This window comes from Ochotona princeps, chromosome 17 (genome assembly GCF_030435755.1).
Source record: "Ochotona princeps isolate mOchPri1 chromosome 17, mOchPri1.hap1, whole genome shotgun sequence".
Taxonomy (NCBI): domain Eukaryota; kingdom Metazoa; phylum Chordata; class Mammalia; order Lagomorpha; family Ochotonidae; genus Ochotona; species Ochotona princeps.
The window spans coordinates 324,025-347,474 of NC_080848.1; the positions used below are offsets into that span (position 1 = coordinate 324,025).

The 23,450-nt window shown below is 58.5% G+C and overlaps 1 protein-coding gene across 1 annotated transcript; it reads left to right on the forward strand.

The window, feature by feature from the left end:
• The first annotated feature begins 7,150 nt into the window (after window positions 1-7,150).
• Window positions 7,151-23,450, forward strand: RAB40B (RAB40B, member RAS oncogene family). The gene is made up of 6 exons (XM_004592828.3): window positions 7,151-7,370; window positions 19,794-19,854; window positions 21,099-21,159; window positions 21,680-21,757; window positions 22,486-22,708; window positions 22,936-23,450. Exons 1-6 carry the CDS (start codon window positions 7,205-7,207, stop codon window positions 23,199-23,201), a joined length of 855 nt encoding a protein of 284 aa, XP_004592885.2. The 5' UTR covers window positions 7,151-7,204; the 3' UTR covers window positions 23,202-23,450.

Here is a 23,450-nt window from a genome sequence, read left to right on the forward strand (position 1 = left end):
CTGCAGGTGATGGACCACACCTGACCTGCACTACTGGCACACACGAGTCAAGTCTGGGGTCACACCAGATGAGGTTCCTTGGGGGACTCCCCAACCAGACTGCTGGACTCAGACCCCGGCCACAGGGAAAACCACAGGCTGTGTGGTCCGACCTCGGAGCGCATGTGTCAGGACTGGGCTTCCTTGGTTGCTGATGCCTGTGCAGTGGACAGCAAGTCCAGATGCACACGGGGGACATGGCGGCCAGCTCCTCTGGGCCAGCAGGGCACGGCTGCTGCCTCGTCAAGGGTGGAGAGTTGGACAGGTTGGACTACTCTCCTGGCCAGCTCTGCAGCACATTCCTGGGCCTGTGACCACACTCAGGTGGACTGGGACCTTGCAAACATTCCCGGAGCAACAACGTCTCAGAACCCTTAAAACCACTCAGGTGGCACCCTAGAACTCCCCACATCGGCTCTCCAAGCATCATCACACGACGTCCCCCACCCCCCAAACCACTCAGGTGGCACCCTGGAACTCCCCACATTGGCTCTCCAAGCATCATCACAGGACATCCCCCACTCCCTGGTGCTGAGGTGGTCTGACAGCAAGGAGCGGCCCCCTCCTCTCCCCTCCCAGCAGACACGGGAGGGAAAAAGAAAAGCCCCTGAAGCGTGTCCCACCACCTTCCTCCATTCCTGGACCCCCCCAACCGGAGCCCCACACGGGTGTCCATCCCTCTCAGTTATATAAATAATATTGAAAATAATCAAAAACTACAAAGGAGTAAATGCAGGCAAGCCCTAGGAAGAATGACCCACTGCCTCTCCCCAACCCCAAGCAAGTCGAGAGAAAATAAACAGAAAGCACACCAAGAATCCCTCCAGGAGCTTTGGGCCATTGCTACCAGAGGCATTGGGGGTGCCTGGGGTGGCTCCCAGTGGGAGAGGGCTCCAGCAGTTTGCACGTGGTTGTGCAGGAGCCTGCAAAGTCAGGTGCACGGGCCATGTTTATTTTAAGACCATAACGACCCAGGTCACCATGTGAACATTTCTAGGTGGTGTTGGTTCTAACGGGGTGTGGTTTGGCAGTGCCCAGAGGGGCACGCACCCAGGGATCCCTGGGGCCCCCCACTTGCGGTGTGCCCTCTCCTGGGAGGGCCTCACCTGACCAGAACCCCTCAGCCTGGCTCCCCCCACCCCCACTGTGGGACCCTGGGAAGGGGCATGGCTGCTGGGTGTGGCCTCAGGCCTTGGGGCATACCTCTGGCAGGAAACTAGTCATTTGAGAGCTAGTTCGTGTCCTTCCGCCCCACTTCCCATCCAGCTCCCTGCTTGTGGCCTGGGAAAGCAGTGGAGGGTGACCTAAAGCCTTGGGACCCTGCACCCATGTTAGAGACCCAGAAGGAGCTCCTGGCTCCTGGCTTTGGATCCGCTCAGTTCCGGCTATTGCGGCCATTTGGGGAGTGAACCAGCAGACTGAAGATCTCTCTCTGTCTCTCCTTGTCTTCATAAATTTAATCCGTCTTTCCAATCAAAATAAATAAATCTTTTAAAAAATGCTTTAAAGGGAATCCTGCCTGCGGGCTGGGATGGCTTTGGAACATCCTCAAAGCTAGAGTTTTGCCTAAAATAGGGTTTCTTTCTATAGCAGCACAGCAGCTAGCACCTGGGGTGTGAGTTCTTGGTGACTCAGGAGCCTGAGCTCAGCTGTGAATTTCTGCTTACTTCTTGATAGTAAAAGAACAGAGAAAAGAAAAAAAAGACCCCAGGGCTAATTGGGGTGTACAAGGCCTGGCTCTGCGGAAGATGTGGCCTGTCCCTGGGACTGTCCTGAGTCTGTTTGGGCATCAGAGGAAAAAGCTTAAGAAACAACCCGGGCCTGGCGCGCTACCCTAGTGGCTAAAGTCCTCACCTTGAAAGTGCCAGGATCCCATGTGGGCACCAGTTCTAATCCCGGCAGCTCCACTTCCCATCCAGCTCCCTGCCTGTGGCCTGGGAAGGCAGCAGAGGACGGCCCAAAGCCTTGGGACCCTGCACCTGTGTGGGAGACCTGGAAGAAATTCGTGGCTGCTGGCTTCAGATTGGCTCAGCTCTGGCCATTGTGGCCACTTGGGGAGTGAATTAACAGATGGAAGATCTTCCTCTCTGTCTCTGTTTATCTGCCTTTCCAATAAAAACAAATAATTAAATCTTAAAAAAAAAAGAAGAAACTCCTCACCTGTTGTTGCAGTTGCTACACACACCCCTCCTTTCCTCTACCTTCCGAAGCTGGGGATCCTCCCAGCCCCTCTGCAGTGCTGCAGTCCCAGGCTGCCGGGAGAGCGCTCTCAGAGGATGCAGAGCTGCCCTGTGCTGGCCACGCTGCTGGGCACACGTGGTCCACACTGGTGCTTGTGGCAGCCTCAGCCGCAGCAGCCAAGGTGCGTGATGAGTGGACAACCCAGCCACTCTGCTTCCTGCCAAGGGACCTGGGATGGCAGCACGTGGTGTCCTAAGTGTCTGAATTCCTCCTACCCCATAGAGTCCTGGTTCTTGGCTTCCGCCAGACCCCAGTCCTACACATTCGGGGAGAGAACCAGCAGATGGAACATCTATACCCCCCTGCCACTTGCCTTTCAGCTAAGTAGATCTTCAGGAAAAAGGAAACCTGATTGTAAGGCTCTAAGGGCTTTATGCTGAGTACTACGGGCCAGAGCAGTGTGAGCCCAGCGAGGGTCCGGAGCACGCACATGGGCGTGCTGTGTCTATGGGGCTAGGCTGCTCCCACTGTTCAGGGCTCTGGCTGGCTGGCTGCCCTCTGGTGGAATCTGGACACTCGGGGGGGGGGGGAGGGGAAGCACAGCAGAAATCTCCTCTCCCAAGGAAATACTGCAAAGCTCTCATGACTTTCGCAGACAAAAAATTAAAAATAGGCACAGTGGCGTGCTGGCAGGAGCAGTCTGCAACAGCCTCCCTCTGTGGCTGGGAGTGGGAGAGAAGCCCCGTGTCGCTGCAGTCACCTGGAGCTGTTCTGAGCATGCACGCGGGCTGGGGATGTCACCAAAGAGTCTGGGGCCAACCGCACGCATCCACGTCAGGTCAGGTCAGGAGCGAGACCTGGGAGCCGTGTCTTCCCGGCACCTCCAGTGTTCCATGCTTCTCAGGGCCAGCCAAGGTGGAAGGTTTTGAGAAAGCAACGCCTGGGGACAAACGCAAGAGAAGGGCGCAGCTCTTTGTGGGGAGCAGGGTGATCTCAGGGGACCCCGAGACGGCGCCCTGCTAGGGTGGGCGAGCCAGCCTGTGGGTACCTTCATGCCCCTGGACGTTGTGGAGGATATCAGGCAACATGGGGACCTCCTGGGTGCACCTGTGTGCTTTAGGGTGAGCTGCCGGGTTGCCTGTAGGGCAAGGTGGAGGTTAATGGGCACAGTGGCCATGGCCGTCAGAATGACACCTGGTCAGCTCTGCTCCGTCTGGCCACAGCATGCCCTGTCGGATGGAGCAATGGTGGATGCATTGGCTGGGCTGCCAACCGCCCACACTGCAGTGTTGCAAGACCTGGCTGCGCCTCTGATTCCAGCTGCCCACACTAACACGAACCCTGGTGGGCAACAGAGGATGGCTTGGATGCTTGGGCCCCTGCCACTGGGGCAAGAAACGAGCACTGAGATCTATGCTCCTGGTTCTAGCCTAATGCAGCCCTAGGGTTTCAGGGATCCGGGGAACAAGCCAGCAAGTGCTCACTCGCTCACTCGCTCTCTCTCAAGCTCTCCCTCTCTCTTACTGTCACTCCTCCCTCCCTGCTTAAAGATGTATTTATTATCCGAAAGGCAGAGTCACAGAGAGATCTTCTATCCGATGGTTCAGCCCCCAAATGGCCACACGATGTGGGCTGAGCCAGGCTAGAGCCAGGACACTGTAGAGGGGCAAGGAGTCCAAGGCTTGGGACCACCTCCAGAGCTTTACGAAGCCTTGAGCAGGTAGCTGAACAGAAAGTCTTGGGACTGGAATTGGTGCCCTTACAGAATATCAGCACCACAGATGGAGGCTTAGTTTGCTGCACTGCAGCACCCATCCCACGAATAAACATATTTTTAAAGATTTGTTTTATTTACTTATTTTTGAAGATTTATGTATTTTAATTGGAAAGCCAGATATAGAGAGAGAAGAGACAGAGAGGAAGATCTTCCATCCATTGATTCACACCCCAAGTGGCCTCAATGGTCAGAGTTGCGCCAATCCAGAGCCAGGAGCCAAGAGTTTTTTCAGGAGCCCCCACGTGGGTGCAGGATCCTAAGGCTTTGGGCCGTCCTCCACTGCTTTCCCAGGCCACAGGCAGGGAGCTGGATGGGAAGTGGAATAGCTGGGACACTAATCAGTGCCCATATGGGATCCTGGCAGATGCAAATCGAGGACTTAGCCACTAGGGTACCGCGCCATGCCCATAAATAAATGTTTTTAAAATGAAAGAAATGGCTTGGAAAGAGACAGGAGCAAAGGGGTTTGAGCCGTTTCTGGGGCAGGTTGCTCTCCAGCCTCACCACGGCCTGGCAGAGCAGCCCCCTGTGGGATCAGAGGCCAGCTCTGTACAGCAGGTGCAGTCAGGGGGCCAGGCCCAAGGCGGGGAGCCGGTGGTGGGTGGCAGGTGGCTCCCACCAGGTCAGGAGAGTGTCCGCTGGAGAGATCCAAGCTGTGACAGGACGGAAAAACAAGGTCACACATCTAGCATTTTCCAGCAGTTCCTCTCCAACCTTTGGGGTCATGCCAAGTCACAGTGATAGATAAATCAAAGTTTATTCCCAGGAGCCCAACACGGTGGTGTAGTGCTGACAGCAGTGTTGGGTATCAGAGACTACGCCGTTCCCACTCCCCGTGCAGGTCGCTAACCCACCAGAGAGAGAGCAGGGAACAGGCTGAGCCCCGGGACCCTCCGTCCATGCAAGAGACCCAGATAGCGTTCTGACTGCTAACTGGCCTGGCGCAGCCCTGCACGTGTGACACTGGGGAGTGAATGGCAGGTAGAAGATGAATGTCTCTCTGACCTTCCCTTCAAACACACAAAGAGGGCCCCCGGCCTGGTAGTTCAGCAGCTAAAGTCCTTGCCTTGAATGCACGAGGATCCCCTATGGGCGCCGGTTCTAATCCCAGCAGCTCCACTTCCCATCCAGCTCCCTGCTTGTAATCTGGGAAAACAGCTGAGGACGGCCCAAAGCCTTGGGACCCTGCACCACGTGGGAGACCTGAAGAAGCTCCTGGTTCCTGGCTTCGGATTGGCTCAACTCCGGGCACTGAGGCTGCTTGGGGAGTGAACATTGGATGAAACACCTTCCTCTCTGTCTCTCCTCCTCTCTGTATATCTGACTTTGCAATGAAAAGAAATAAATCTTAAAAAAAAGATTAATTCCCTGTTTTCAATGTAGATAACTAATTAGTTCCGGGAAACCCCTCCCCTTCCTCTCCTCCCCAGAGAAGAAGGTATATACCCATGAGGCGTAAAATAAAGGGCACTGGACATTCTCTTTCACCAAGTACACGTGTCCGTGTGTTTCCTGGGCCAGCAGCCCGGCGTTCCCAGTCCACCCTCAGGGCTTGAGCGTCGGGTCCCCCGCAGGTCGGGACAGTTCTGGTGGAGCCAAGCGTCACGCAGAGGTACCTGCTGGCATGGACGGAGGAAAGTGGGCAGGTCCCCCTCAGCCTCTTCCCCATCAATCTCTTAAGTGTACCCCGACATTGTTGGTACAGACAATGTCAGACAGTCCAGCATTCCATTGTCCACACATGTCCAACAGTTCCATTGGGAATCCCTCTTTCGTCTGGATGCAGGGATGCATGTTCCATTGTACGCCCCCCCCACCGTCCACTCCTTACCTAAGTTCCGTGCACCGATGACCTGGCATTCTTGGGTGCAAAAAAGGCTCATGGGAAGACAAATCTTGACTTTCACTGCTTTCCCCCCACTCCCTCCCCAGAAGAACCACAGCGTCTAAAGCCTCTGCCGCACTGGGGGTGCACCCACTGAGTTAGCGCCAGAGGAGACTCCGCAGGGCAGGAGGCCGCAGGAGCTGAGGCTTGGTCCCTTCCCGTCCTCTGACGCGCCAAGCACGCAGGTGCACAACCGTCACAAGCACGTGCAGACACCTGCAGAGGGCACGGCGCACACCCCAGAGCCTGCACTCCGGGATATCTGGGCAGGGTCGGGGCACCCTCACTCCGGGGTCCCCAGGAAGGATGGGGCGCACGCACATCGGGGTTTCCGGGAATGAACGGGGCTTACGCACCCAGGGGTCCCCAGGAAGGACGGGGAGCTCTCACCCCGGGGTCTCCGGGAAGGAAGGGGCACACGCACCCCGGGCTCCCCAGGAAGAACGGGGCGCCCTCACTCAGGTCCCCGGGAAGAACGGGGAGCTCTCACCCCGGGGTCTCCGGGCAGGGATGGGCGCACGCACCCCGGGGTCTCCGGGAAGGAAGGGGTGCCCTCACCCAGGGCTCCCCAGGACGCAGGTGCCTTCACCCAGGGTCCCCAGGAAGGACGGGGCGCACGCACTTAGGGCTCCCCAGGAAGGACGGGACGCAGGCACCCAGGGTCCCCAGGATGCAGGTGCCTTCACCCAGGGTCCCCAGGAAGGAAGGGGCGCACGCACTCAGGGCTCCCCAGGAAGGACGGGGCGCACGGACCCAGGGTCCCCAGGATGTAGGTGCCTTTACCCAGGGTCCCCAGGAAGGACGGGACGCACGCACCCAGGGTCCCCAGGAAGGAAGGGGCGCACGCACCCAGGGCTCCCCAGGAAGGACGGGGCGGACGCACCCAGGGTTCCCAGGAAGGACGGGACGCACGCACCCAGGGCTCCCCAGGATGTAGGTGCCTTTACCCAGGGACCCCAGGAAGGAAGGGGCGCACGCACCCAGGGCTCCCCAGGAAGGACGGGGCGCACGCACCCAGGGTCCCCAGGAAGGACGGGGCGCACGCACCCAGGGTCCCCAGGAAGGAAGGGGCGCACGCACTCAGGGGTCCCTAGGACGCAGGTGCCTTCACCCAGGGGCCTCAGAACGCCGGCGCACGCGGGCGTGTGCACAGCCGGTCCCGCCCCTGCAGGCCCCGCCCCCTCCGTTCCCGCTCCACTATTGGCTGCGGTGCCGACGTCCGCGTCCCCATTGGCTGCAGCCGCTGAATGCTCGCGGTCGCCCTGGCAACGGCGGCCCAGCGGGCGGGGCGGGCGGCGGCGGACGCGGCCCTGGAGCCGGGCATGGGCGGCGGGCCGGGCGGCAGCATGAGCACCCTGGGCAGCCCGGTCCGGGCCTACGACTTCCTGCTCAAGTTCCTGCTGGTGGGCGACAGCGACGTGGGCAAGGGCGAGATCCTGGCCAGCCTGCAGGACAGCGCCGCCGAGTCCCCGTACGGCCACCCGGCCGGTGAGCGCGCGGAAGGCTGGAGGTGGCCGGTCCGAGTGGGGGTCGGGCCGGGGGACCCTCGGGGACCCTCGGAGGGCGATGCCCGGGGACCCTCGAAGGGCAATGCCCGGGGACCCTGGGGACCCTCGGAGGGCGATGCTCGGGGACCCTTGGGGACCCTCGGGGAGCAGGTGCCCAGGGACCCTCGGAGGGTGACACCCAGGGACCCTCAAAGCAGGGGCCCGGGGACCCTGGGGACCCTCAGAGGGCGATGCCCAGGGACCCTTTGGACCCTCGGAGGGTGATCCCCAGGGACCCTCAAAGCAGGGGCCTGGGGACCCTCGAAGGGCCATGCCCGGGGACCCTCGGGGAGCACGTGCCTGGGGACTCTCAGGCCCAGAGCTGCAGGCACTGCGTGCAGTGCACAAAGCCCTCCCAGCTCCAGATGCGGGGAACCCCTCCCCAGGAGAGGTGAGGCTGAGGTGGGGTGGGGAAGGTCCTGGGGTTCTCCTGGCTGAAGACCGGGAAGCCAGAGGAGGTAGTGGCTGGGGCGGGTGGCCCCAGAATCCCAATGGTGATGTGGGATGCTGGTCCCAGCGGATTGGTAAGAAGTGGTTGGGGCAGTGTTGGGGAGGCACCCAGTCTTGGGGTGAGGGATCAAACCGGACACACTGCGGGTCCGGCCTGCTGTTGTCATCTAAGGAGAAACCCAGGGCATGGAAGCTCGGCTCCTCTCTGTCACTGTTGGTTTCACTGTAAGTTAGTACAGTGGGTGCTGTGCCCTGCACTGACAGCTAAAGGCGTCTGGCCCTCTGCACCTCTCTCCCTCATCCTGTGCTCCTCAGCCTGTGCTGGCCTGGGTACCCACAGGTGCCCACAGGTGCCCGGTGGTGTTCGTTCAGGTTCCCACAGTGCCTGTATGCCCACAGGTGCCTGGTGGTGGTAGTTCTGAATTTGCCTACCTTCAGTGCCCACCAACCTGCCTTGCCATCATATTTCCGAGTTGTGTGTTTCATTGCCCAGCATTTACCAGTCGGGTTCCAACAGGGTTATTTCTCAGGATGGACATAGTGCCTGAGGGGCCTACTCCCAGCAGCAGCACGACTTAGTGCTGGATCGGGGGACATGGCACCTCCTCCCTGGTGGGCAGATGTCCCCGACTTCCCCAGCTCCCCAGCTCACTGTGCCCCGTGTGGGTCATGTGCCCTGTGCCTTCTCTGCATCAGTTGCTGGGAAATCCCTTCTTTTATCAAGCTGTCCTCTTTGCCTTTTATTTATGTGTTTATTTTAATAGATGCAGAAGGTAGAGTGACAAACAGATCTTCCATCTGCTTGTTCAGCCCCCAAGTGGCCACATCAACCAGGTCAGGGCAGCCTGAAGCCGAGAGCTGGGCTTCCACCCAGTCTGTCCTGTGGGTGTAGGGCCTCCAGCACTGGGCTGTCTCCGTGCCTTCTCCAGCTCCCAGCGTGGACGTGGTCAGGCCGTGCCCGCGTGGTGCAGCTCCAGCTGGCCCTGCCCAGAGCTGACCCTGATGCAGGTCCCAGTGTGGACGTGGACGTGGTCAGGCCGTGCCCGCGTGGTGCAGCTCCAGCTGGCCTTGCCTAGAGCTGACCCTGACGCAGGTCCCAGGGTGGACCTGGACGTGGTCAGGCCGTGCCCATGTGGTGCAGCTCCAGCTGGCCCTACCTCAGAGCAGAGATCTGGGCTGGGCTTATGGTGAACCATGTACATTTTTTCTTTTTAAATGATTTATTTATTTTGTTGGAAAGGCAGATCTACAGAGAGAAGGATACAAAAAGAAAGATCTTCTGTCTGCTGGTTTATTTCCCAAGCGGCCGCTGAAGCCAGCAACTAGGAGATTCTTCCAGTCTCCCACACTGGCTCAGGGTCCCAAGGCCCCAGGCTGTCCTCCACTGCTTTCCCAGGCCACAGGCAGGGGGCTGGAAGGGAAGTGGAGCAGTGAGGACACACACCGGCACCCATACGGGATCCCGGTGTGAGCAAGGTGAGGATGTAGCCACTAGGCTATGGTGCCAGGCCCTGCTCGGTGTGTTCCTGGAGCATTCCACACGGGTTTGTTAGCTTTGGGAGTTCTATCTGGTGTCCTGTTGGATTTGTCAGTATGCTGCTCTGGGACACCTACTGTGTCCGAGTCCCTTGTGTGCAGTGGTTTAAAGCCACACATGTACCGTCTTACCTTGGCTAGTCAGCCCAGTGCCAGGAGGGCCCTGGGTGGGCCAGGCTCTGCGACCCACAGTGTCCTCCTGGGCTCGCCCTCTGTATTGAGCTGGCAGTGGCTGGAACATCTTTGCTGGGGCATCCTTCTGGCCACGCTCTGCGGCTTCCATCTGTTTAAGGACCAAACAGCCCAGGATAATGCCTGCTGTGGGGTCAGCTGATTAGCGGATATGATACTAGCTGCATCCAGGTCCCTTCCGACAGTAGAATCCGGTAGACTCGGCAGTCCCACATGGTCCTGTGTGCTGGGCCGCCCCTCCTCACTCCCCACCCCGTGTGCTGGGCCTGCTCTGTCCTCCACACACAGTCACTTCTCTCTGGTTGCCTGAGTCTTACTGACTTTCTCTCCTGAATTTGCCCTCCTGGTTTTATATTTTAGTGTCTTGTTTCCAGGTATTTGTAATTTATGATTTCAGTAATAGATTGTTTAGGTCTCAGGTTTTGATCTTTTTTTTTTAAGATTTATTTTTTCTTACTGGAAAGGCAGATATACAGAGAGGAGGAGAGAGAGGAAGATCTTCTGTCTGTTGATTCACTCCCCAAGTGACTGCAATGGCTGGTGCTATGCTGATCCGAAGCCAGGAGCCAGGCGCATCTTCCTGGTCTCCCACGTGGGTGCAGGGTCCCAAGGCTTTGGCCGTCCTCTGCTGCTTTCCCAGGCACAGGCAGGGAGCTGGATGGGAAGTGGAGCAGCCGGGACACGAATCAGTGCCCGTATGGAATCCTGGTGCGTGCAAGACGAAGACTTTAGCCGCTAAGCTACCATGCTAGGCCTTCAGTTTTTGTTCTTGAACTTGACACTCTTTTATTAAAAAGCGTTCAAGAGTTTATTTCATTATTTTTTTTGTCTTTTCAGTAAGTGTCCTGGTGTAGCAGGGTAAGCCAGGTTCATGAGTGAGCAGATGACCCGTGATTTCTCTCCTTGCCCTGTGTTGCACCACCTCACGTCCTGGTCAAGCTCTTCCGTCGTGTGCAGTGACCCATGGGCTTCCTTCTGCCCTGGGCTGTTCTCTTTCAGGTTGGACATTTCTTCTTTTTGGCTTTTCATTGGTGTGTGGTGTACACATAGGAAAGTGCCTTCGCTAGCCACACAGCTGAATGACTGGCCACAGCCCTCTCGCAGCAGGAGCCCATGCTCTGAGTCCCTGACACTGCTGGCCCACTGAGCCCACGTCCGCCCATGCCGCAGCCGGCGTCAGCTGTGCCCTGACCCTGACAGGTGGAGCAGCACAGTGCAAGTTCCTCCGTGACTGCTTCCTTGTGTCCACTCTGTCTGCGGGTGACGCAGGGGCTGGTCCTTGTGCAGTGTGGCCTTCTCGGTGAGGCCATGCTGGGATTCGTGGTTCTGTCTACAGGGCATGGACGTGTGGGCAGTGCTCAGCATCTGTCTGGAACGTTTGCAGTCGCGCCTTCTGTGCCTCCGTGATGTGATCCCCGGCCTGCAGGTGCCGGGCGTTGGACCTGCACGCGTCTGCGCGGACCGGCTGTATCAGGGAGTCCTCATGCCAGCAGAGTCGAGAGCGCTGCGTGCTTGGCGCCTTCTCTCTGCCCGGAGTGTGCGCAGTTCGAATCTGCGTTTCTGACCAAGGAGGCTGAGCGTCTTCTTGTGTGTTTATCTGGATTTCCTTTTTGTAAATACTAGTCACTTGGGTGATATCCAGCTTGAATGTTTTTTAATTTATTTGTTTATTTATTTGTTCATATTGAGAGAGGGAGAATGAATGAATTAGAGCCTGCCATCCGTGGTTCACTCCCCAAGTGACGAATAGCCAGGGCTGAACACAGTAGGGAACCCAAGTCCTTAGGGTCTCTCTCCCCAGGTCCACATTGCAGGAAGAGGTACCTGGGAGCAGAGCCGGGATCACCCTGACTGCCCACCGTGGGTGTGGACATCTGGGAGCAGAGCTTGGATGAGCCCTAACTGCCCACCATGGGTGTGGGCATCTTGGGGAGCTGGGATCACCCTGACTGTCCACCGTGGATGTGGGCATCTCTGGGAGCTGGGATCACCCTGACTACCCACCATGGGTGTGGACATCTGGGAGCGGAGCCAGGATCACCCTGACTGTCCACTGTGGGTGTGGGCATCTCTGGGGGAGCTGGGATCACCCTGACTGTCCACTGTGGATGTGGACATCTCTGGGAGCTGGGATCACCCTGACCACCCACCATGGGTGTGGACATCTGGGAGCGGAGCCGGGATCACCCTGACTGTCCACCGTGGGTGTGGGCATCTCTGGGGGAGCTGGGATCACCCTGACTACCCACCGTGGGTGTGGGATGCTTAGGACCCACTGCCCATCCCTGGTGAGTTCTTCAAGGGGTCAGTATGTGTGTTGGAGGAGCTCATTTTGGCTGCGTCCTTTCTCGGGTGCAGGTTGTGTGCGTCCTGGGTGAGCAGCAGCCCTGGGCGGACCCCAGGTTTTCCTCAGACCCTGTCTTCCTGCTCCAGCACGGTGTCACTGCTGCCTTCCAGCTACCAGGAGGCATAAGGTGGGGCCGAGCACGCTTGCTCTGAGTCATGTCCTTCCTGCGCCGCACTGTCGTCCTTGTCACAGCCAGGGACACAGCCACACACTCCTGAGAGTGTCCCGCTGGGGCAGGCTCCCCGGGTACGGCTGGAAGCCGTGTCTAGCACCTGCTCGGCTGCTCCTCCTGGACGCCCTGGACGTGTCCTCGAAGGGCAGGCCTGTGCAGGCGTGGATGGCATGCTGTAACCTGAGCTGCTGGTGGGCTGTGTGGGCGCCCCCTCCCTGACCCCTCCCGAGAGCCATAAGGCCTGTCCCACGGGAATGGCTTGCCTCAGCCCCTCCTCTGCTGGGCGCTGCGTTACCCCGGGCCACAGCTGGGATTGGCTCTCCCCTTGCCCCCTGCCCCCAGCTCTGCCAGGTCTACCATGTGCTTCACGATCCTGTCTCCTCTGACTGCTGAATTTTCGGGGTCTTATGTATTTTGTTTTCATTTTGGGAGATTTTAAACATTATTTGGAAGGCCGAGTGGCAGAGAGGGGGGTAGACACAGGGAGCGCCCTGGCCTTCCCAGGCACGTTAGCAGGGAACTGGAGCAAGGAGGGTGCCAGGACTTGAACTGGCGCCCAGGCACCCCAGCAGCGGCTCAGCCAGCCAGGCCTCAGCAGCAGCCTGCTAGAGTGTCCAGTGGTGGTGAACCAATGAGGGCAAACTGATGCCGAAGGCTGCTGGCTTGGCCACCTGCTTGTCCCACTTCCTTTTCTCTGCTGTGCTGGCAGGACAGGGCCCTGTGGTGGGATGGGCCTCCGTGGCAGCCCCTGACCCCAGCTGACATACCTAGAACAGCAGAAGTGCTCTGGCCCAGGAACTTGGGTGAGACCCCCCCACAGCCTCAGCTGCTGCCGCCCTGTGGGGAGTAATCAAGCACATGGGTGCTCTCCTGAGACAAGTTACATTGTGTCCGGAGAGTAACTCCCTCAGGACCACACTGGGTTGGCCCTGGGCCCTGCTGCACTCCGCCTCTTGGAGGAGACCTTCAGGGAAGGACTTGCTGCGACTTGCAACAGACAACACAGGTCCTGCTCCAGCCTCACTCTTGGAAGGTGTTCTCTGGGGTGCTGCTGCAGTCAGCGCGGGGGCGGGCTCGCTGCTTCCCATAGCTGCTCTGGCAGTTTCCCTGGCAACCACTTAATATTTAAAACACAATTTCCAGTTGGAACGGCATGTCACTCTGCTTGAGATGTTTTCCTGTTTGTTTACACCCACAGTACGGTGTGTGGGCTTGCAGAGCTGTAGGTGAACTGGGTTTTTGCATGTTCTGTGTCATAAAGGTGTCCAAGTTTTGCACGTGTGTGCCATGTCCACCTGCCTCCATTCCTCTGACAGAATGACAGGGAGAGAGAGCTTGTATCCACTGGTTCACGCCCCCACACCACAGCAGCTGCCTGGGCAGGGCCACACATGAGCTGGGAGTGGTGTAGGAGCCCACGCCTTCCTCCACACGTGAGCAGGAGCTGGGCTAGAAGCGGAGCTGCCAGGACCCAGGTGGGACCCAGGCCGCCCTGCAGTGGCTTGCTCCTGTAACATGGGGCGTCCTGGGCTGAGGACAGCAGTGCTCTGCCGAGGCCACCCGCTGAGCCCGATGGCCCTGCAGATCTTGGGTGCTTGGGGCGGTTCTTGTGTGAACATGCAGCCATCATCAGTTACCTCCCCAAGAGTGCGTTGTCTCTGTGGTCAGGTGGGTTTGGCGTCACATGGTCCCAAGTTTAACTAGCAGGTGATTTAGTGCCCAGCAGGTCAGCCTCCCTGCTGGGCAGCCTTGCTGTCACACCACACAGCATGGGTTTGGGTGACCACCGTGCTGGAGAAGGTGCTACAGCATGGTGGGAGGGGGATGGAAGACTGTGGGGCCAGGGACGGGGCTATTGTGAGCGTTCCTGAGACCACCCCACGCCATTGTTAGCAGATGCAGGTTGAATGTTCCCAGCTCTTGCCTCTGGTGAGCAGCCTCCCAGCTATGACCTACGCAAGTTTACGCAGGGATTTTTTTTTTTAAAGACTGATTTTATTTTTATTACAAAGTCAGATATACAGAGAGGAGGAGAGATAGAGAGGAAGTGGAGCTTCCGGGATTAGAACCGGTGCCTATATGGGATCCCAGCATGTTCAAGGTGAGGACCTTAGCTGCTAGGCCACGCCGCCGGGCCCTACACAGGGATTTTAAACAACCGAGGCTTGTTGCAGCAGAACTAAAAGCCAAAGCACATTCGTAGAGATAAAATTACAAACATTCACATCAACCTCTAAGTCACTCTAATGCTAAAGCTACTAATGATTACTACATAATAAATTATTTGTTAAAAAGATGTATTTTTATTGCAAAGTCATATATGTGTATATATATATATATATATAGAGAGAGAGAGAGAGAGAGATTGAGGAGGAGAGACAGAAATATCTTCCGTCTGTTGATTCACTCCCCAAGTGACCGCAACGGCTGGTGCTGTGCCGATCTGAAGCCTGGAGCCATGAGCTCCTTCTGGGTCTCCCACGTGGTTGCAGGGTCCCAAGGCTTTGGGCCATCCTCCACTGCTTTCCCAGGCCACAGACAGGGAGCTGGATGGGAAGTGGGGCTGCCGGGATTAGAACCAGCGACCATATGGGACCCTGGCACATGCAAAGCGAGGACTTTAGTCTCTAGGCCATGGCGCTGGGCCCAAGAAATTATCTTAATGTGAAAAATAGAGGCTGGTGGTGTGGCTTTTCAGGTAAAGCTGCTGCCTACAATGCTGAATGCCATAGGGTGCAGGTTCAAGTCCCGGCTGCTGCACTGCTGATCCAGCCCCTGCTAATGTGCCTGGGAAAACAGTGGAGGACGGCCCAAGTGCTTGGGCCCCTGCACCCACAGGGTGACCCAGAAGAAGCTCCTGGCCCCACCATGGCCATTGTAGCTACCTGGGGAGTAAACCAACAGCTAGAAGATTTTTCTCTGTCTCTCTAACCCTGGCTTTCAAATAAATAAAATAAACCCTTTAAAAAATTAAATAGGAAGAATGTGATATCCTGTCTTAGATGAATAAAATCCCTGTGGAAGCGAACTCGCCCCTTCCAGGCTGGAATGGCACCCTGGAGGGGCCTCTGCTCCGAGTCCTGGGCTGGGCTCCTGGGAAGAGACACAAGGCCAGCGTGGCGGGGCTGCGGGGTCCAAGCACCAAGCTCCTCCAGGCCCGACCTCACCCCCTGGGCCCTTCTGCCTGCACCCGTGCACAAGGGTGGGCAGGGGTAGGGCAGGTGGATTATCTGCTTCCATGGCTGCTGTGACAACGGGCCACAAACCACAGGAGAGGTGTATTTCCGCGGGTTCCCAAGGCAAGAGGTCCAGAATGAGGGTGTGAGGGCCACTCTGCCAGAGGACCTGGGCTGCCTGCTGCCCATCCTGGGTGCCTGGGCTTGGGACAGCGTGCCCCTGGATGTCTCTGTGAGAGCCCAGTCCCTCCAAGCCAGCATGGTCACAATAACACCTGGCAGGTGCACCACGCACGGGATGCCGTGATCCCTGAGGGGGGTGGCTCCCTGCTCAAGCCCTGTAGGGTCTTGCTTCGTGTGGCGTCAGAGCTGGAGGCCCGGGTCTCCCCTGAACCTGCACCCCTGAGATGTTCCTCACTGAGTTGCCTCAGGGGCCGGGCAGGCATGGTGTGCCTCACCCCTGCTGTCCTCCTCTTCCTCCTGCCCCTCCTCCCCGTCTCACCCCCTCTTCACGGGGGTGCTGAGATCCGTGCAGCTGTGCAGCCCCCCACACCAGGTTTCCCCTGCGGCCCCGGGCACTTCCGACGCACTTGCTTTTGCCCCTCTGGCCTCTCCCCACTGCCAGCTTCCTCGTGTGGCCACCCACAGAGGCAGTGCATGTGGGTGCTGCGGGTCAGCCCTTGCAGCTGAGAGGCCCAGACGAACTGCACAGTGGACCCCTCTGCCCTTGGGGGTGTCTGGGGAGTTGGGTTTCTGGTCATCTGTGAGGGCAGCTGCCTCAACGCCCACAGGCCTGAGTCTGCGAGTGCAGCTCTTGTGTGTGGTGATTAGGGAGGTGTGGCCTTGCTGGACCCTGTGATACAGGCAGGTAAATTTCTACCTCTCTCCCCCTCCCTTTACAGCTTTACTCATTTATTTGCAAGTTGAGTTACAGAGAACAGAGGCAGAGAGAGCTTTTCTGTCCACTGACTCACCCCCGAAAGTGGCCACAGCAGTCAGGGTGGGGCCAGACCAAAGCCAGGAGCCAGCGGATGACCCAAGCACCTGCGTGGACAGAGCTCAACTTCTCATCCAGCTTCCTGCTAGAGTGCCTGGGAGAGCACTTAGGGCCGCAGCCACGTGGCTGACCCCGATGAAGTTCCTGGCTCATGCTGGATGTTATCGCCATTTGAGGGTTGATTATTTGTTGTTATTGTTGTTGTTGCCGTTGTTGGTTTTTTAAATTTCGTTTTTATCTGAGGGTTTGCATTTGGAAGATTTTACAAAGAGAGGAGAGATAGATCTTCCATCCACTGGTTTACTCTACAGCAACAAGGGCTGAGCTGGTCCAAAGCTGGGAGCCAGGAGCCAGAGCCTCCTGTGGGTCTCCCACACGGGTGCAGGGGCCCAAGCACTTGAGCCGTCTTCTGCTGCTTTCCCAGGCCACAAGCAGGGAGCTGGATGGGGGAGTGGAGCAGCCGGGATTTGAACTGGCACCCATATGGGATCGTGATCATGCAAGGTGAGGATTTAGCCACTAGGCTATCACACTGGACCCTGAATGTGTTTAATAAAAGCCTGCCGTGCTGCCCTGCACCGTGCCAGGGCGTGAGCTCACTGCCTCTGTGCCCGCAGCCCCGGGCACGTCCACGTCTGTCCTCTGCAGGCCCTGGGTAGTCTCCTCAGCCCGGCCCCTGCGCTTCCCCAGCAACCGACAGTGTCCGTCTGCTGTCTCCTTGGTGATATCTTTTCAAGCGTTTTGGCCACTTAAGTTCTTGAGTTGTTTGGGTTTTTTTGTTGTTGTTACTGAGTTTTGAGGATGCTTCAGAATTCAGATCCTCTGTCAGGAATACGTTTTCAGATTTCAGTGTGCGTGTGCATGGGTGTGGACACACGTGTACACGTATACGTGTGAGCTTCCCCCTGTTTTCACGACCTTTAAAGAGTCATTCGTTTGAGTGACACTGGTTCACCTCCCAAGTGTTTGCATTCGCTAGGGCTGGGCCAGCTGAAGTCAGGAGCTCCCTCTGGGTCTCCTGCGTGGGTGCAGGGGCCACTTGGGCCATCGTTTGCCAGATGTCAGCTGCCCTGGAGGGGGCCGCGTCCCATGTTGGAGTCCGCGTCCCTTCCCAGCCAGCTTCCCGCTAAGGCGCACCCCAGGAGGCAGTGCACTTGGCCTCCCGCCTCCCTCGTGGGAGCCCCGGAGGATGCTCCAGGCTCGTGCCTTCTGCCTGGCCCAGCAGTCCCCTGCTAGGACTTGTGCCTGAGCCTCCCGGCAGCAGGGTGCCTCCTGGCAGCAGGGCGTTTCTCGCCTGGGCATCGGGCTTGGTGTCGCTGCCTCACTGACTGCAGCGTCTGTTAGGGTTCTCCTGACTCGTAGTTTGGCTCTGCTGCGCTGAGAGGCAGAAGCAGCACTGGAGTCTCGTGCTGGCCTGCTGTTATCCGCGCCCCATTGGTTCTGGAAGTTTCCAGGTCGGGGGTCTGCAGCAGCACCACCTGCCGGGGCGGCACCTTGTTCACCCTCTGGACCCGTTAAGATGCCACCTCTCCTTGGGTTACGCGAGTTCCTGGCGTTCCCGGCTTGCTGAGCGTGTTTGCCAGGCACAGGGGTCAGGCGGCCTCACAGGTAGGTTGTATCAGTCGGTTTTCCAGTGTTGAACTGACTTGGCGTTTCTGGGACAAACCTGCTTGGCCAAAGTGTGTTTTCCTTGCGTCTTCAGAACTGACATCTGTTGGTGGATTTACCTCTCTCAGATCATGTCTGCATGGCAATTCAGGGCCTGGGAAGGCAACGCAGGAAGCTCGGCTGGACTCGCGATGTGCCGCCAGCACCCATGCCGCCTTGCCCTGCCCGCCTGCACTCGCCCTGGGCTGACCGGCAAGGCAGTGTGGTGGCCGTGTGCGCGGGTCCTCAGCCGACCCCGCTGGAGAGTGGGGCCAGCCTGCATTCCTGCATTCCTGCACCCACTGCCCCGGGGTCAGGCGTCCAGTGCTCAGGAGAGCGGATTGCTGGGTTGCCTGTAGCTCACAACTGCAGAGAAATGAAAGCATGTGAATAATTATCCACTATCACTGCTTTTAACAAATATTTACTTTTTAAAAAGATTTATTTTTATTAAGAAAGGCAGATATACACAGAGGAGGGGGAGAGACAGAAAGATCCTCCATCCACTGATTCACTCCTCAGATGGCCACAATGGCCAGAGCTGAGCCGATCTGAAGCCAGGAGCCATGCGGCTCCTCCAGGTCTCTCATGTGAATGCAGGGGCCTAAAGCCTTGAACCATCTGCCACCATGTTCCCAGGCCACAAGCAGGGAGCTGGATGGGAAGCAGAGCCGCCGGGATTAGAACTGGTGCCCATGTGGGATCCCAGTGTGTTCAAGGTGAGGACTTTAGCCACTAGGCTATCGCACCAGGCCTGCAGTCTTAGTTCTAATACAATCTCTTCTAGTTATTTACAAAATTATTTAACTTCAAGGGAAACAAAATCCATGCACTTGAAAGAACAACTGTGTGTTTGTATGTAATTTCAGTTACTCACAGATCAAGGAAGGGTCTGGTCAACCCTCCACCTGCAAGTGTTGCCACACACGGGTTCTAATCCCGGCAGCCCCACTTGCCGTCCAACTCCCTGCTTGTGGCCTGGGAAAGCAGTGGAGCACGGCCCAAAGGGCCCTATACCCGCATTGGAGACCTGGAGGAGGCTCTGGCCTCCTGGCTTCAGATCGGCTCAGCTCCGGCCGTTGTGGCCACTTGGGGAGTGAATCATCGGATGGAAGATCTTCCTCTCTGTCTCTCCTCCTCTCTGTATACCTGACTTTGTAATAAAATAAATAAATCTTTAAAAAAAAAAGAAAAGAGAAAGAACTAAGACTGTCTCAATGTCATGAACGAGAGGAAGTCACGGGTCAATGCTGAGAGCAATGAGGACGCGGAGTGTCCCCCGTGGCTGCCCGTGGGCAGTGAGGCTGGGGGATGGTGCTGTACTTTGGGGATGGTCAGCACTGACTGTTGGCGCCTCTGTTCCAGATGGGGGGCCCTGGGCACATGGGTGGGGCTGGGAACTGGCCCCTTGGTGGAGGACTTGAGGGCCACAGTGGACACAGGATCCCACAGGGTGGCCTCGCCACAGCCAGCAGGGCATCCTGGCTCGAGCTGGCCACCTCTGGATGGGGGGCCCTGTGGTCACAAGGCATCCTTCCAGGGACCAGCCAGATGGGACTCCCAACTGCTCCTGTGGGTGGAAGATGCCTGGGTTCCCTGTTGCCCGCAGTGTTGAAGGGGAACCCCAAGGTCAGAGGTGCCTGACCGCCCAGGCCGAGGTCTTGGTGATGGGGGCGTGCGTGTTGGGGAAAGGCCTCCCCAGCGGGCAGGATCTGAGGAGCCCACAGGGGCAGTCCTGTCCTTCTGCCCAGTGAGCTGGAACCCTCTTCTCCCTGTGTCGCCACATTCATAGAGAGTGACCGGGAGGCCCTATCAGGCGGCCCCTTCTCAGTGCCCCCCCTCCGCAGGCATTGGCTGTAGGACCACCACCATCCTGCTGGACGGCCGCCGGGTGAAGCTGCAGCTCTGGTGAGTGGGAGGCGGGACCCACTAGGAGCCCCTGGGAACCCAGGCCTCCTGGCGGGGGTCATGAAGGGGGGCCTCGGTATGGAGCCGATGTCGGGACTGGTACCTGACCAGACCCAGGCAGCCTGGGGTCCATCCACATCCTGCCACTGGCCCCGCATTGCCGGCCACTGCACCTGCCCTTTGCCCACTGCAGGCCCTGGCAGGAGTGGGAGGGGAGGGAGCTGGAGGCCAGACTGCCCTCTGCCCCCTGAGCCCTGAGGAGTTGATGACCAGGGCAGGAGTCAGAGGCCACCTGCTCTGACTGGCCAGCCCATTAAACCCATCGCCAGCCTGGCTGGGCCACTCCTTGGTCCTCCCCCACTCCCATGTGTTCTGTTTCTCCTCCTCCTGTGTCTGCCCCCTCCGGTGTCTGCCCCCTCCTCCTCCTGTCTGCACCCGCTCCCGTGTCTGTCTGCCCCCTCCCGTGTCTGTCTGTCCCTCCTCCTCCTGTCTGCCCCCTCCCGTGTCTGCCCCCTCCTCCTCCTGTCTGCACCCGCTCCCGTGTCTGTCTGCCTGCTCCCGTGTCTGTCTGTCCCTCCTCCTCCTGTCTGCCCCCCCTCCCGTGTCCCGTGTCTGCCCCCCTCCCATGTCTGCCCCCTCCTCCTCCTGTCTGCCCCGTCTCCTCTTATGTCTGCCCCCCGCCCGTGTCTCCTTCCTCCCCTGTATCTTCCACTGTGTGTGGAGTTGGGCCCCACACCTTTGACCGTGGCCCGTGTGACTATTGCTGCTCCCTGTCACTGTCCCTGGGTGAAGACTGTGGGAACATTCCCAGTTCCTCCTTCCTCAACTTGGTCCTTGTGGGACTGGAAGCTGAGTGTTGGGTGCTGCAAGCCCCCGGGACACGCTAGCAGAGCTGGCTCAGGGAGAGTTCCTGGGTGCTCACTGAGGCCCTCCGCCCGCTTGGCCGTCTGCGCCAGTCGTAGCCTCACACCACAGCCCTGTGTCCCAGGAAATGGGGGTTAGAGGCCAACAGATCGACTGAGCTCTCTGGAAGTCATTGTGACTCCCAGTTTTAAAAGCTTGACGTTTCAAGTGACAGCCAAGCAGGTGGCCCCATGAGGACACCCGACACCAGGTCATTCCCAGGGACCTGGTAGCCATGCGGGGGCCTTGGGCTCGTGGGGGGCGGGAAGTGCTAGCCGCAGTGGCAGCTGATGTTGGGAGGAAGGTGTGCCTCCCGGTGACCCCTGCCGTCTCTTTTCCAGGGATGCGTCAGGCCAGGGCAGGTTCTGCACCATCTTCCGCTCCTACTCGCGGGGTGCACAGGTAACCACAGCCTGGCCTTGGAGCAGTGATGCAGACCCAGCCTCCTCCCCGTGTGCTGGGAGCGTGGAGGCACATTGTTACATTGGGCAACTAGAGCTTTCTTCAGTCTCTGGGACCTGTGTGCACCGTGCGTGCACTGTGGCACTTGCTGTGCATCTGCATGCGGCTGTGTCTTGTGCCGGGAGCAGCATGTGTGCCTGCATGCACCTGTGTGTGCCTCCATCCATGTGGGTGGCCCTGGCTCCTTGGGCGTGGCAGCTCCTACACTTCTCCCTGCCCACGTCCGGGATGTGAATTCCACTCCCCAAGTCACCCTGATGTGTGGCGGCATGTCAGGAGCCCGTGCAGTATCACTGAGCAAAACCCACACTTAGTGCTAAGACCAGCCAGGTGGCCATCCACTCGCATGAGCTGGACCGAGTGGTCCATGTGTCAGCCAGTGCCTGCACACAGCAGTACCATGTGACCCGGGCCGGGTGGCTCCCATGTGCTGCGTGCTAAGCCTGGTCCCTCTCCCCAGGGTGTGATCCTGGTGTTTGACATCGCAAATCGCTGGTCATTCGACGGCATCAATCGGTGGATTAAGGAGATTGATGAGGTATGACCTAGCGATGCTGCCCTTCCCTGTGGGCCTGGGGGTCGGGCCAGGTGGCCTGACACAGCCAGGACGGTGTGTCAGTGCAGTGCTGGGCTGGCCATGGTCTCCAGAGGCGCGGTGGGCCCTGCCTAGGCCCAGCAGCATGGAGGAGCCTCTCGCCACGGCTGGGTAGGTGACAGGCAGGGACTGCAGCTCCTGTGCCATGCCAGTGGCTCACACGGCAGGGAGCCGCTCACATGGAAATTCACCCTCACAGCCTGAAACCAGTCCGATGCGGTGTCAGAGGGGTGTCCCCTGGGATCTTGATGGTGTCCCCACACCAGGCTCTGCCTCCATCTTCACTGCGTTCTCTCCCTCTGGGTCTGCAGAGCACCGTAGTTCAGGGTGGCCTCCAGATCAGGGTGACCCTAGGTCAGATCAGCATGGACCCTATGTCAGAATAACCCCTTGTTCAGGGTGAACCCCAGATCAGGGTCACCATCAGTTCAAAGTAATCCCTAGTTCATGCTGACCTACAGTTCAGGTGACCCTTAGATCACAGTGACCACTAGTTCAATCATGATGACCCCTAGTTCTTTTGACCCCTCATTCAGGGTGACCCTATTTCCAAATCAGATTTCTTTCTGAGTCTTTTGGAGAGGGACCTATGGGGCGTGGGGGCTGTTTGGACCAGCCCCTCCTGGTGTTGGTCAAGGGGTCTCATGGTACCCTGGCTTCTCTGTCCGCAGCATGCCCCTGGTGTCCCTAAGATCCTGGTGGGGAACCGACTGCATCTAGCCTTCAAGCGGCAGGTGCCCACAGAGCAGGCCCAGGCTTACGCAGAGCGCCTGGGGGTGACCTTCTTTGAGGTCAGCCCCCTGTGCAATTTCAACATCACTGAGTCCTTCACAGAGCTGGCCAGGACCGTGCTGCTGCGGCACGGCATGGACCGGCTCTGGCGGCCGAGCAGAGGTGAGTGTCCATGCATTGCCACACGCTGCAGCCTCTGCTGTCCCACCTCCCTGGACCTGCCTCAAGGCACTGCGTCCCTCCTACAGGGTCATTGCCCAGAAAACCTTGCCTACCGTGGCTTGGCTGCTGGACCTGGAGGGAGGGGGCCAGGTGGGGCGCTGCCCCCTCGAGGTCAGCCCCTTGCAGCAGGGCACTGGCTCAGCCTGGCTGTCTTTTCCTTCCCCGAGTCCTGAGCCTGCAGGACCTGTGCTGCCGCGCCGTGGTATCCTGCACACCTGTGCACCTGGTGGACAAGCTGCCGCTGCCCATCGCCTTACGGAGCCACCTGAAGTCATTCTCCATGGCCAACGGCCTCAACGCCAGGATGATGCATGGCCGCTCCTTCTCCCTCACGGCTGGCACTGCCCACACGAGGAAGGGCCTCCGCAAGGGTCTGCGGTCCCCCCAAAGCCCTCCCCAAAACTGCCCGAGAAACAACTGCAAGATCTCTTGAATGTGGCACCCAAAGGACAGATCTGGACTCTCCCAGGAAGAGATGGAAGTTTCTGGAATGCCTTTACAGCTGCTCGGAGTGGTGTGCTGGGTGCCTGCGGGCAAGGAGGCACATTGCGGCCCGACTGGTGCTTCTGTGAGGATGTACATGCTTTCAACGTGTCTGTAAAAACAGCTCTGGTCCTTCCTCTGAATGTGACTGTGTCACAGCGCCGCTCAGCGTCTGTCTACACACAGCTGCTTCTCTGGG